Raw genomic sequence first — 15,388 nt, forward strand, 5'->3', positions numbered from 1 at the left:
AAAAAATTGCTGTATTCTCTCCCAATTACATCACTCGGTGCATCTGTGCCTCTTGACACAGGTTAATTCAGTTCAAGACTCATGCTATCTATAATATCCTATCTTTGTGAAGCGGGATTTTCTGCGGTTACAGCGACCAAAACAAAGCTACGGAGCAGACTGGACATCAGGAGCACACTTTGTGTGTCATTGTCTCCGATTACACCTAGATGGGACCGCTTGTTGTTTTATTTTTATGCTGTTTGTATTTGATTTTATGCCAGTCGTATCATTTTACTTGATCGGATTCACCCCCCCGGCCGGTCCGTGAAAATATTGTCTGACATATAGCGGTCCGTGGTGCAAAAAAGGTTGGGGACCGCTGCACTAGACCTTCATTGAATGCTTCGAAGCTTCTTCCCAGAGGGCAGCAGGGAGAACAGTCCATGGTGGGGGTGCGAGGGGTCAGTGATAATGTGACGGGCTCACCTGGTAGGGGTATGGATTCTGTGTGTAACTCATCGGCATCTGGGGAACAATTACTCCAGCGAAGTTGCTGTATGGGTACGGCTGATCCAAGAATCAAGAGAAAAAAATGCTTAATAATATTATGGTGATAAATTAAGGCTGATTATCTAAAAACAAAATAGTTTGAGAAGTGATGCCTTTCAATTTTAAAATAAAGATCATCCATGCTTCTCAAGCAAGGGCTCAATTTAGTTTTAAATCAGTCTGCCTGCCAAACATTGGAAAAAGAGTCACCTGATTATAGGGGCTGGCCCCACTGAAGGCAGGTGAGGGATGTGTGACCACTCCTCCCAAAGGTGAGCAGCATGCACAGTACATATACTGAGAGGGATTCATCAAAGGGGAGGGCCCAACCAGACGGGATGGAACAGACCCTGAAAAAATAAAAATAAAAAACAGAAGTACATCTGGTTTAATGGGCCACATTAGAACGGAAACTGACGAACTCTTGCAAAGTCAGAGAAGAGTAATGGATTAAAAAGCAAGGAATCTCAGCTCAATCTAAAATGAATTTATAAACATACGAGGACTCCGTTGTTTCATGATCGCTGGTCCCAGCTTGAGTTTCCGCCCTTTAAAAATGATCTGTTGCTAAAAGGTAAAATATAAAAAAATTAAGCAGATGACAGAGAATCCTGGGTGTTTTACATACATACAGGGGCATCTACTCACCTCAATGATTGACTGAATGTTCACATCTTCTTGAAAGTACACAAATCCATAACTACAGACATAAAGCAGTTCAAATGATCGATTGAATGAAAGAAAATAGGGATGAGAAAATAAGATTCACACAAACTAATGACATACATCACATTTATACCACAAATATTGATACTTTCAAAGACAAAGTCTGGGCACTACAAATATGCTTTTGTCCAACTCTAACAAATCTTTCCACTTGACCATCTTTCTTTCTTTTAACACATCAACTTTTAGGATATAGTCCTCATTTGTTGCCTAATATACCAAACCTAGTGACAGATGAAGAGACAGTCCTTCGTATTCATGAAATTATTGGTCAATGCATTCAACCCTGATGATAAATGGAAACATAAATCTACAGTTTTTCAATTAACTGGGCCCTATTTCACAAAGCAGGCCTGTTTCCAATCCAGAGTGAGTTCTGGGGTCAATTCCTGCATACCCTGGCTTTCCTGCATAAATTAATCATTAGCCTGAGCACAATTACATCCACACATTACTTTGTGAAGGAAGAAACCCTGGGTATTTCCTACTTTTTTTAAATCAGAGATCTGCACAAGCTGGTGTTGGAAATGTGCTGTTTTCTGCTGACGGGGCACAGAAAACCCTGAATCTATCTCCATCAGGAGAGGATGATTAGAGCATAATTAGATGTTTTCTTTTCTAAAGAAATATCTCTATTTCATTTTTCAAATAAAGACATCAGATTGTATTATTTACAGAAAACACCAAATAAGATTCATGTGGGAGTATTTTCAAGTAACTATTATAGAATATAATAGAAAATCCCTTTATCGTGCAATGGGGAGCCAAAATATTGTGCTACACTAACATTTTTGGAGAATGAAATCTTTAATTGCTGCCTGTTATGTTGCACCTACACACATTAAATGCATATCAAAAGAAATACACACCAAATGTAAAGATTTCGCAAAAATGATTTGAATTTAGCAATTTTGTTATTTAGCACGTTTACAAATAAAGGACTTTTTGCTCTTACATATATATATAAAGATAATTGAGGCCTCCTTTTAAGGATTCAGCCCACATTCCATCCTCATTCCCTATGCCCTGGGAGGTGTGGCCACAAATTGAGCTATTTGAGGCCTCTGTGATGCCGTAGCTGTGGTGAATGAAGTCATCTGTGTTCCATTGATGAAGGCTTCTTATATGCTTGCTCTCACACTAAACTCAGAGTTGATTAGATTCTGAGTTTGGTCACCCTGCTGGTATCACTTCACTGAAAACTTTGAGTAGGGAAGAGAGGGGTAGAAATACTCATAGTATCTGCTTACTACTCAGGTTATTAAACTGGGCCCTTGTTTACCACCCTATTGTACCCACTGATTGATAGAAATTATACTTCTTTTGGGACAGTGAGTTTAAACACTGAGGTTATGTCAGTTTGCACCAGGGAACAAACTGTTACCACCTAGTACAGGAGATTCTTGCACTCTTTGCTAAGAAAAGTCATGTTTAAGTTTCTCTGTGTTTCCCCATTTACAATGATTTGCAATACACCTTTATAAAGACAAACTTAAAAGCAAGCTTAACCTGTGAAGGCATCACACATCACTACTCACCCTTTGCAGACTCCTCCACGGTATGTGATTATTTTCACCTCCTTGACATTGCCATATCTTGCAAAGAACTCCCTCATTTCATTCTCATCCGCCTTAGGGTAAAAAAAAAAACACAAAGAATATTTATTTACACTAATAATGTCCATTAGCCTTCAATATATAACATATAGACCAGAGGTCACGGATTAGCAGACCGCGGTCCGGATCCGGACCCACCTGCTGGCTAATCCAGACCCAACCTGATTTAAAACTTTTATAAATTACAGCATGTTGTCTGACGGCAGTGTCTAATTTCACTTACTACCTTCTGCTGTTTGTACAGTTAAAACCCTCCGGGTGCAGGCTCCACGTGATGCACTTTTAGGCTACATTCACACTGCAGGCCTTGATGCTCAATTCCAATTTTTTTTGTGAAATCCAAATTTTTTTGCATTGCCGTTCACATTTCCAAATATATGCGACTTGTATGTGATCTCCTGTGTAAACTGCATTCATACAGCTTAAGTGTCCCGCATGCATAGTAGAGGACGCAATGACGTCACAAGCCAGCGTGCTTCGTGTTTACGGAAGTAAACATGTTTGTAGCGCTGAAGCGCATCTAGTGATCTTTCCAAGACTTAAAACCTCAATCTTTTCATGATGGTTAAAAAAACATACTGCTCTCCGCATCATCATGTTTTTCTTGCTGCTTCTGTGTAGCAAGAAGCAAAATAGTGACCTTTGTTGTTTACTAATGGCGTTCAGGTCGGATGAATGCAACCTCGGCCATTCAGACACATGTTGCATTTGAAAAGATCAGATTCGTATCGGATTTAGAACCACATAGCCAAGTGGCCTGGGTCGGATTGGAAAAAAATCGGATCTGTGTTGTTCAGACTGCCATGAAAAGATCAGATCCAGGTCGGATTTGGGTCACTTCAGGCTGCAGTGTGAATGTAGCCTTAGAGACAGCAGGCAAACATGTGGCAAGCTGGACGGTGGGTAACGATGAGAAAATCTGAAAAAAGTGTAGACTGCTGGAAGAAGCGCGGTGAACTGGTGACAGAAAATGATGTGCTCAAAGATGACCCTGCACATTTTGAGTCAACCTACTGCTGTGAAGCAGGATTCTCCACCATGACCACAATCAAAAATTTTGATTCGATCTAGGCTCACGAATGAGCACCTTGATATGTGCTTGAGAATGGCTTTGTCACCATTCAAACCAAGGTTTAAAACCTTGCTGGCCAGCCTAAAACCCACTGCTTCCATTAAGCCAAAAAAAAAAAAAAAAAACTCAGTTCAGGTGTTTTATAAAATATATGAATCAGGAAATTGTCTATATACCAAACTAAACGATTGTTGTTCTCTACTTAAAAAAACACATTAGATTTTAAAATGGAAAAATTGGAAAACTTTTTTTTTTTATTAAAAAGTCAATGTATAACATGGATGCATAAAAACCTAATTTTATTTCACTGATAAATTCTGTTTAAAGTAACGGATTATAATTAAAAATGTATATGGACCTTTACTGGTTGATGATTTTCTTTATTTGATTTTTAATTGGTTACCCCTGATATAGACTGTAAATCATGACTGCATGTATTAGAGTCTGATTCTGTTTATATATTAGGGCTCTTGTTGAATAAATTGGATTTACTAAATTTTTCTTTTTTGTTATTCATTTACTAAATTTTTACTAAAATTTAAACCTACGGCTTTAGGGTCAACTTTTAAGAGTTGGCACAAAGTAAATAAACTTGACTGAAAAATGTATCAGCTGTCAGTCTGGATACTCTGATAAAAATGCTCTGATGAAAATGTATGTAGTGTATATTTAGTATTTAGAGAACACTAAACATCCTTTCAAGCTATAAATGTTTTGCTAATTTTAATATTTAATTTGTTAAAAAAGAAAGTTAATACAGATTTATCATACTTAATGTTGAATTTCCCTTTTTTTTTTTAAAGAAAGGCACCAACCATGCCTTGTCAGGCCGACAAGCATTTCTGCAGTTTCTGGTACTGTTTCTTTCAGAGCACTATAACAAACAAAGACAAAAACCGTAATATATATATATATATATATATATATATATATATATATATATATATATATATATATATATATATATATATATAAAACGAAGGATCAGCAAAATCCTATAACATAAAATCAAACACAATAAATATCTGATTTTAATTGAATTATTAGATCTCACCTTCATGTCAATCCCACCAACAAAGAGCGCGTTGGGAGTCAGCCTGCCCTCAGGCAGGATGTATCCATTAGGTAGCTTCAAAGGTACGGTCTGGATGATGCCTCTGGGCTTGCTGAAATCCTAGAAGAAAATAAAACACCAATTTGAGAAATAAATCCTATACAATTAATAAAAGTTGTCGATCACAGTAAAAATGACATATTTAGAAAGTTTAGAGTCGAACCAGTTCATATTTTGACCTTGAACAGCAGGCTAAGCGGTTTTGCTACATGGAGGCCACATCAATGCCTGATTAAAAATATGTTACCCCGCCCCCACCCCAAGAAATAAACTAAAATAAATAAAACGTACAAATTTACTCAAAAACTTACCATCAATATTGCGGCCATAACAATGTTAGGTTTTGTCCGATAACTTCATGCTCGAGTGTTAGGTCCATTAGCATAAAACATGCGGTTGTGTTTTAACTCCCGCTTTAGCTCACAAGGACCTCCACCAAGCACGACCAAAACAAAAAGAAACAAAATTCGACGAAAAACTCGGATTTTGATTATTTTTTTGGGGGGGGCGATGCTAACGCTAATGTTGAATGTGGTAGAAATGTGGCTTTAGTCAAGCTAATTTGAAAAATTCCGCCTTTTTAAATCACATTAGCATCTGCTAGCTAACATGACACTGATACCATGAATCTAATATTTATTTATTTTTTTTTTATACATATGCCACTTCAAGGGTCTATAATGGTAAAAATGGAGACTTACCATGTCTAAAACGATAAAAACCGGTATATTGAGGGACCCTCACACCGACAACCTGTTGCTTTCTGCCTCCTCAGGGTTAAACTGACCCAAACCATACCAAAAGTTCACCACGTGACTCCGCCTAATGGAACCTTTTCAGTAAATAATGTTAAACAATAAATCATTCTGACAGTAATGGGAAATAAACAAGATTAATCGTACACGGTAGATATTAATTTGGTACATTTAGACAATTATTATCAATATATTCAAATTTATTCAGATCAGTGGTGGTTCTAGACCAACTGTACCAGGGGGCCAAAAGGGGGCCAGTGTGTTTTCATGGGGGCACAGAAAAGCGTGAACTAAAAAACAGGGCAAGGGATTCAAATATATTAAGAGGGCTGCATGAAGTGAAATTTCTATTCAATTAGATTTAATAAAAAAATCTATTTCTTATGAGGTCAATATACATTCATAATGTAGGAATTGTACATATTTTTCACTTAATTTCAGTTAAAATTACAATTTTTTATAAGATCTGAATTAGAAATCAAGAAAAAATGATAATGAGTATTTTTTTTTATTTGTTTTGAAAAAAAAAAAAAACATTTAGCAGATGAAAACTGGGATCCTATCTCAATACCACTGAAGCTATCACCTTATTGTTTTTAAATAATTAGTAAAACCTAATTTGTAAAAAAAAAAAAAAAAATGAAATAGATCCAAAGGACCTATCGGTAACCCTGTCTGTTCCAGCGCATATCATCGTTAGAATATCTTTTAAGTATTATTTCTTCAATACAGGGTCCATAACAGGGGTCAGGACATCATTCACAGGGGCACTGGCCCCTGTTGGCCCCTGTCTAGAACCGTACATGATACAGATGGATCAAAAATAACAAGGAAAATAGGAATAGCTTTTGTAATACCAGAATTCAATATAAAAATAGGAAAACGAATTTCAGATGGATTATCAGTATACACAGGGGAAATGTTGGCAATATTATCAGCTTTACAATGGGTAGAAGACATAAAACCATTAAAAACAGTAATTTGTTCAGATGTAAGCTCTGCATTATTAAGTTTAAAATACAATCAGTCAGATAGTAGGATGGACATTCTATTAGAAATATTTCATGCATTATTCATAATAAAAAATATGGGTTTGATTGTTGTATTTGTGTGGGTTCCAGCACATATTGGAGTAGAAGGAAACGAGAGGGCAGATCAAATGGCAAAGAGGGCAATTCAAAATCCTATTAATTTTACAGTTAAAAAGTAAAAGTTAAAAAGAGTATTATTAAAGAAAACTTATGGAAAAATGGCATAAAAGGTGGGATGAAAAAAAAACAGGATTATGGTTTTATAAAATTCAGAAGTTAGCTCGGGGAAATCTAAATGTCTGATGGTAGGATAGATTTAAAATAGTAGCTTTAATTTAACATTCTTTTATAGAGAATATAAATGCTTGTTTTTAAAGCATCTAATACTTGACAAGCTTTTAATTTCCAGTCATTTTAAAACAATGCATGCTATAATAGGCCTATTTCAAGTTTTTAATTAGACTAACACATTGCATGGTCTTATTGTGGAAGTTATTCTAAAGGCATTTAATCAGGTTCAAAATAACTAATAAATCAAGCACAAAAGATAAACAATATTTAAAGAAAGTTTTTTTTTAAAATCATATTTATTTTATTTCAAAAACATTAATTAGAAAAAAACACACAAATCGACACAGGTGAGAGAAATTTAACAGTAAAGAAAAATATCTTGAAAAAATGCTCTCCTGGTCTTTATATCCGGCTCATTCTACAGAAACATAAATTTTTTTGTCCAAGCATTTAAATAAATATTTGTTCTTAAGTAAATCTTTGTTACATTTTTAATCAATACTTTATCAGGAACATATCCCAAAGGTGGATTTTTTATTAAAGACATTTTTTATCAGACGCATGCACTGTTTTAAGCACAGTGTTTTTTTTTCGAGAAAGAATCTTAATTGATGTTGCCATACAGGCGATAGTTGATGTCATCAATAACTGTTTCTGTTTACAGCAGCATAGTCATACTCCATGCACAAAGCTTTCAGAGGAAACACTGATATAGGTCTACAGGGCTTTTTCATTCCAACCAGGCAGATAAAAATTGAAAATAAAATACCGTAGCTATGCGTTAAAGTATGATATATTTTGATGTGTTATGAAATCTAGAATGATTTTCTTCTAGATGAATGCAATACTTGTTTTTACATGGGTGCTCTTTTTTAGTGAAAAATGCTTCCACCTTTTTACCTTACTGGAAATAATTTTTCTGATCTGTCTTAATATAAGAATATTTGGGTTCTCCATTGTAATCTCTCTGCCTGCTATGAATTAAGCCAAGAAACCAAAGAGCAAATTAATTAACAGCTTCTGCCATAGCCAAATAACTAATAGCTATCTAACAAACTAATTAATCTGCATGTACAGATTAAAATGAATTACCAATAAATGGTGAATGACATTCTGAAGTGGTTTTAATTACCTCCTGACCTTTTTGATAAGTAGATTATATTTTGACACACCCATCTGATCTGAGCGCCAGAGACTATCCATATCCAGCATCTCTTATCCTTTTCCCTAGAGGGGGATCCACACACCAGCTCCATGGATGCTTAGCTGCAGGGAAGCAAAGTTATAGCAAAGCTAAAATTGTTTCACTGTGTGTCCTTTTAGAATAGAATACAATAGAATAGAATAGAAAATCCTCATTGTCCCACAATGGGAAAATTGTGGTGTTACAGCAGTATGTTATATAACTGACTAACATAGAAACTGAGCAAAAATCAGCATATATGTAGCAACTTATTGAGATTGTTGGGAGCAGTGATGGTTATAAATTTCTTACAGCTGCTGGGAGGAAGGATCTGTGATAATGCTCCATGGTGCATTTAGAGATCAGCAGTCTGTCACTGAAGGAGCTCTCAAGTTCAGCAACAGCTTCATGCATGGGGTGGGAGACATTATCCAACAGAGATGTTATTTAGTTAGTATCCTTTTTTTTCCCCCACCTCCTGCACTGAGTCCTGATGGCATCCAATCACAGAGCTGGCCTTCCTGATAAGCTTGTCCATCCGCTTTCTCTCAGCTACAGTATAGATAAGCCACTGCTCCAACAGACAGCATAGAAGACGGCTTATGCCACAACAGTCATAGAAGGTCTTTAGGAGCACCTTCTGCACTCCAAAAGACCTCAGTCCTCTCAGCAGTAAGAGTCTGCTCTGATCCTTCTTGTAGAAATCCTCGGTGTTTCAATGTAGTCCCTTTTTGTTGGCCTCCTGCAGCAGGTCTGGATGGAATGGCAAAGCAAACTGCAAAAATAAAATATATTTGAGTACAATCTGGCTTTTATAATATTGCCTTTCAAGAAAAAATAATTGAATCAAAATTACTGAATATGAAATACCTCATAGACACAGGTTGCAATCACTGTGATTGTTACATTTTAGAAATCATTTAGGATTTCTTGGGATAGTTTATTTTTCAAATTTAATAAATGTGTAACCTGATCCAAATCCTTGTGTTGTTGCAGCTATTCATTCTTGAGATTTGTGAAAGTTGCCGACCTACTCCCAGCCACCCTCCCTCTCCTGCCATCTGAGTTTGATGCATTTGTCCAGAGACAGTGCCAAGCAACAAGAAAGGAAACTGGAAGAAAAGTGGGTACAGGACAAGCTGTCTTCCCCTCACACTGCAGGCTGCTGTCCAGAATTTAACAGCATAGTACAACTTCACATTTGCTAGTTTGTTGCAGGGAACTCAGTGAACATGTTCCCATCTTCTCTACTTTGTCAGCTGTGTCAGGCTGCCCTCCAGTGAATTGCTCAGTAGAAAAAAATGTGGCTGTAATATTTCTATGTAGGAGTAGAAGCTATCAGACAGTCCTTTCCAGAAGATCTGAAAAAATCTTGTTTAACAGCTGCCAAACCTTTGTCTCTAGGACTTTAAAGGATTTGATAGAGTAAATGTGACAGGACTGTGCTACTTTGTAAAGCATGTACACTACCAACAAAGAACAAACCAATAGATTGCCACTTAGAGATTCATAGTCCTTTCAACTAGTATTTAAACTATAATTAATGGGATTAAGTGTGCTAAAAAAAAAAAAAATTGTTGAAATTTTTTTCCAAATAGAAAATCTATAAAGTTAGGTCCTCCTTTTATTGGACTATAACAAAACTGTGCTTTTATCTAGCTTCAGTCCAATCCAATTAATCCCACCTAGCATCATTTTAACGAGTGAATTGAACCACCAGTTAGAGTGGTGGAAGCATGATGCTCTGGGCTGCTTTGTTGCCTCAGGAAATGAAAGATTTGCTGTATGGGAGGGAATCTATCATTTAGCTCTATGCCAAAAAACCCTAGAAAATGATTGGCCATCAGTTCATGCCTGTAACCCCAAACTCTTTTGTAGTAAGCAGCAGGATTATGATCCAACCAGCAAGGCGGTCAAAAACTACAGTATTCTTAGTTTTAATTTAACCAAGGTATAGTGATGTTGAAGTGCTCATTGCTTGTGATTACAACTTTCTTGTCAACTTGGTTTAGATAGCTTCTTTTTCCCTTAATAGAATAATTGATTTTGTTGAATCTAGAAAACACTAGTTACAATAAAAGCAAAGCAAAAAATTTATCAAGGGACGAAAATGTTGGTCAGAGCACTGTTCATTTGCAAGACTCACATCATGTTTGAATTCTAAGAAAATTGAAAGCATCAATGATGTATGGAAGAAGCACATCACAGCACCCCTGTCCATGTTCTGTCTAAATGCCAGGGGCCTGAATGATCACTTGTGGGGATGTAAAAAGGAAATGAAACCAGGATTGTTTAAAGTGGAAGAGAACTGGAAATATAACAAATGGGAGGATCAAAGCTGTAAGCTGAGGTTTGAGGTAAAAGAGGAAGAGGAAGAACCTGCAAACACTTCTACCTTTCTAGAATCTGGGAAAATACACAATCAAAACCAGACCTGAGACTACGGGAGTGCTGTTGTATCTCATGCACTATGCCATGGAAAGCCATGATGTCACCATCCACAGCATGAAAGACGAGGTCATCTGCAGTCCCTCCTGTGAGCTTCCTAATGCTTCTCTGTCAGGTAGCGGCACTATTAAAATACATAGCATGTAGCACACACAGATTCTGCATGTTAACACAGGGTTAGCTCTTTTCTTTGAAAACATGAAAATGTTTTGTTAATGAAGAAAGAGTTTTAAATTTTTCTAAATACTTTTTTCTCTTGCTTCTCCTAAGCTAGCGGATTACTTCAAGCTGAACTGCTGTGTTTTCCGCTGGTCCAGATCAAGAACCAACTGGAAAAGGAGCAATTAAATCTTACAGTCCTAAGAGAAGAGGCAGAAGAACATCTCCAGACAAGGTTACAGCATCTATACATACCTACATGCATTTCTGAGTACAGTGACTTAAATTTTCACAAATTTTTGAAAAGACCCACTCTCCCCACTTAAAAAAGAAATGCACATACACAACCCTGTACCCGCCACTGAGAGGGAATGCCTATAAAACGCGTGCAAGAGCATGCACAAGCCCACAGCTGATATTTCTCTCCAGGATTGGGTCACAGTCAAACAGGAACAGATTAGGCGAAGCTACTATGAGAAAAAGCAGAGAGAGCATAACGTTAGAGATTAAACAAACAGATTCTGCAGAGTGGGAGAATAGAGATAGAATGATGAAATAGGGGTCCCTATGTCCTCCAGAAGTCTAAGCCTATAGCAGCATAACTATAGAGATAGCTCAGGCTAACCTGAGCCACTCTAACTAAAAGATTTATCAAAAAGGAAAGTTTTAAGCCTACGCTTAAAAGTAGACAGAGTGTCTGACTAAAATTGGTGGTTGGTTCCACAGGAGAGGAGTCTGATAACTAAAAGATCTGCCTCCCATTCTACTTTTAGAAATTCTAGGAACTACTAGCCTTTATATGTGAGAAGGAAGATTATAAATTCTATTATTTTAAAAAGATAAGCATGTTGACCTTCTCTTTCCATCTTTTTATCTTCAACAAGGCTGGAGAAGATTGGAGCATCAGCCAGTGAAGAGCTCTCCATGGAAAATCAATGAAGTAGATGAAAAAGTATATGAAAATTTGCCCCTGAGCAAACCTGTCTGTTTCATAACTGTAAAATTCATTACTCTGCACACCACCACCACCTCTTGCACAGCACATCTACATATTACGTACATTAGGGTATTTTATAATAGCTCACCTGCTAATGTTATACATCTATAGCAGTGGAGGCTGCTGCTCTCTGAGGAGGCTCAATGGTTTTAATTAAACCCAAATATTACGTATTGCATTACCAAATTGTGAAACACATAAACCATTACTGCAATGGATGAAAATAGCTTTTGTGAAGCGCCCTTTAAAATAATAATCTCCAGAAACCATGGCAAGATTTCAGCACAAGACGACTGTTCTGACTGAATGATCACTTTCCCCTCTGGACTCATGAGGAAATCCTCCTAGCTGTCTGACCACTTGCAGTGAAAAATTCTTAACTAGCTTTGCAAATCAGCATCAAGCAGCCAGATTCACAACCCTCCCCTGCTCCCTAGACCCATTAAGATGCTGAGCTCACTGGAAGTGATGTATTTTGGTGTGTTATGAATGGGCTAAGCTGTAGTTCCTTCTCCTCATGCAGAGAAAACATTGATATGACTTGAACTGGTGTGTTTACACTTTCTCTAAAAATATGAATTATGCAGCAGCTTATTCCATATTGCTTTGTTATTGTAATCTGTCTGAAAGATCATTTATTTGCTTTTCCTATTAAATGTTTTCAAATGAATCCTATTGTTTCATTCGTTTGTTTTCTAGGACATTAACACTTTTTTAATATCTGATGAAAGACATCTTTATCACAAGATTAACCAAAACCATTGCAACAGCTAAAACATTTATAACTTTCAAAATCTTACCTCACCTGATTATTGTTTTAACTTGGATTTTCTATTGATGCAAGAAAATAAACCCCTAAAGAGAGTCACTAAGAGATGTTGAACGGGTCGTCACAGTGAGGGAAAAAATCTAAGCTAAACTTTGTGAAACCAAAACATCTATTACAATCGATTCAGACGACTTGATCAGGCTGGTCATTTCCTGGTTTTGTTGTTCTCACTGCCTTGGAGTCTCACAACCTTAAAACTTCTTTAGGACACTTATGGGACTGTAAAGTTGAATTTAAGTGGAGCTGCTGTTATCTTGCAAGCAAAAGGAATTGTCGCATGATTTATGAATTCACAAACTCCTGAAAATTGTATACTTGTGGTTCAATTTTAATTCTACACTGTAGCAATCTGGCTTATGCCATGTTAGAGATTCTGGAGATCAAGCAGGAACTGGAATGACTGAAACAACAGAGGATTTAAAAAAGCTATAGCTAAAGCTGCAGGGTAGTTCTCAACCTTCCACTTATCACCTAATATTGATATCAGAAATATATATATATTTGTAGTGTGTGGTTTTTACTGCTCTAATGGCCTAACAACTATTAAACTATAAGCAAAGTCTTAAAAGGACTTGTTCAGTCTAGAGTCTGGGCTTACTTCCATGAGGTTAATCATATTGAGGTGAGTTCAGATTTTGTTACATTTGTAATTTATAGGTATCACTTTACTTTAATGAACCAATCACATTCATTGCTTTCAACTAAATCTAACATACAGTTAGATTTTGTGGTTAAAACTGTTAACAGTCTGTCAGGTAAATCCCATATCTTGTTAACTTTTTATGATTTCTGTGTTGTAAGAAGGTCAAAAATTACCACAAAATTACGCTTTTGCTATTCAGCTTATAATTTAGTACAGGCATTACATAGTTATTTCCAAAGTTGTGGAGGAATCTTTAAAGTGCAAAAGCTTTTACAATTTGGGTTATTGTTGTTATTTGGTGATGGTCTATGAACACCGTATTGAGACGGGAGGGTATTCATTTTAGCAGGTAGCACTGTCCACTGCCTTTTTGAAATGCCATCAGTAGATCTTTAATAATTCATCTCCGTTTTGTTCTAGACATACAGAGGTGGTACGTGACAGCAAGGTAAACATGTGCAAAGGTCTCAAGAGCTGAACTGTTATGTTCTCTATACTTGAGAATGTCTTCAACAATATATTGTTTAGACTGCAATGTTTGCAGCCGAGTCATATGCCTCTCTTAAAGCACTAGGGAACGGTGTGACAAACCTTCTGAGCAGACTGCAGTTCCTCCAAATAAGAACAATTATAGATCTGGGTCAGTATACAATGGGAACTCTAGTAATTCTACAATTATGTGAAGTTACAAATACAAATCTCCATATATTTTAATGGGGGTATATGTAATAAAATGAGCTGTCACATAATATATTATTTTAAAAACAAAGTAACTGATTTTTGTTTTTTGTTTTATTAAATTACAAATCTGTGATGCATATTTTTATTTAGTCAAACTGAATACATAATTTTAGAACCTCCCTTTGTTTGAATTATTACTGCAGTCATTTTGGATTAGGTTTTTGCAAGATTTGTGCATCTAGACACCAGAATTTTCGCAAACTATCTTTGCAACTTACAATCAGATTGTATGGAGAAAACATATTTTTAAATCTTGGCATATATTTCAGTTGGATTTGCTGTACAGTACATCTGGGCTCCGGCTGGGTCAACATACTTGGCTCAATGGATTTGCCCTGGGGTCCTTGTCCTGTTAAAATGTCCATCTTTCCCCTGGCCTCAAGTATTTGCAACTGCTAATATTTTTTTTTCTCCTAGGCTTGCATTTAGCTCCAGCCATCAACTCCAACCAGGTTCATCATCTCTGCTGTCAAAAGTATCCCCACCGCATGATGCCTCCACCACCATCTTCACTGTGGGAATGATATAGGGCAGGAGGCAGCTTTAGCTTTCCAAACACATATCAACTTGCATGTAGTGTAGGAAGTTTACTTACATATGGGGAAACCCTCTTCCATGTTTGTTCTCATTCTCCTCCCTAGCTGTTGACAATGCAAAGAGAAATACTTATGTTTTCTTTCAACAATGATAATCTCACTGCCACTCTTCCAGATAAGTGGAATTCACAGATAATTGTTTGACATGCTCCTCCTGTGAATCTATGCAGCTTGAGCCTCCTGGCTCCTTCTCTAATGAATTCTTCCCTTGTCCGGCCTCAAATTCTAGATGGAAAAGCATGGCCTGCTTGCTTTGTGACCCCTGTCTGTAATTATGTATTTTTTTCTTTTCTTGTTGCTAACAGCATCATAGGAAAAAACTATTTAAGACACCTATGGTGAAATATAATAATCAATTTATTATGATGATATTAACTAACAGAATAGATTGGTAATTGGTGAGTCACCTTAATCTTAATCTATACACAAATAAATCAGTTAGATCAGGGGTCTCCAACAGTGGCCTTGTGGCACGCTTTATAACACAAATATACTTTTAGGAGTAATTTCACTCCGTAAAAATTCAAAAAAAAATATCCACTGGACTTGGTTTTCAAGATTTGAAGACGTTTCGCCACCTCTCCAGGAAGATTTCTTAATCCGGTTTAGAAAGCTTTCTGGGGAGGCGGCGAAAAGTCTTCTAATTTTTAAAAACA

The 15,388-nt window shown here is 36.6% G+C and overlaps 1 protein-coding gene and 1 long non-coding RNA gene across 2 annotated transcripts in view; both read right to left on the reverse strand.

Moving 5' to 3' along the window:
* Window positions 1-5,785, reverse strand: part of dazl (deleted in azoospermia-like) — a 10,702-nt gene extending 4,917 nt beyond the window's left edge. The window contains exons 1-7 of the mRNA XM_015374163.1: window positions 5,761-5,785; window positions 5,000-5,119; window positions 2,796-2,887; window positions 1,180-1,231; window positions 1,032-1,098; window positions 742-881; window positions 469-549 (exon numbers count right to left, since the gene is read on the reverse strand). Coding sequence (XP_015229649.1) covers window positions 469-549; window positions 742-881; window positions 1,032-1,098; window positions 1,180-1,231; window positions 2,796-2,887; window positions 5,000-5,119; window positions 5,761-5,763 — 555 coding nt within the window. The 5' untranslated portion in view covers window positions 5,764-5,785. The remainder of the gene's footprint in view (window positions 1-468; window positions 550-741; window positions 882-1,031; window positions 1,099-1,179; window positions 1,232-2,795; window positions 2,888-4,999; window positions 5,120-5,760) is intronic.
* Window positions 5,786-14,054: 8,269 nt separating this feature from the next.
* Window positions 14,055-15,388, reverse strand: part of LOC107084363 — a 4,100-nt gene continuing 2,766 nt past the window's right edge. Inside the window, exons 2-3 of the long non-coding RNA XR_001481224.1 lie at window positions 14,732-14,777; window positions 14,055-14,648 (exon numbers count right to left, since the gene is read on the reverse strand). This is a non-coding gene — a long non-coding RNA (uncharacterized LOC107084363). The remainder of the gene's footprint in view (window positions 14,649-14,731; window positions 14,778-15,388) is intronic.

Source organism: Cyprinodon variegatus, unplaced genomic scaffold (genome assembly GCF_000732505.1).
Source record: "Cyprinodon variegatus isolate N-32 unplaced genomic scaffold, C_variegatus-1.0 Scaffold98, whole genome shotgun sequence".
In the NCBI taxonomy this organism is placed as follows: Eukaryota; Metazoa; Chordata; class Actinopteri; order Cyprinodontiformes; family Cyprinodontidae; genus Cyprinodon; species Cyprinodon variegatus.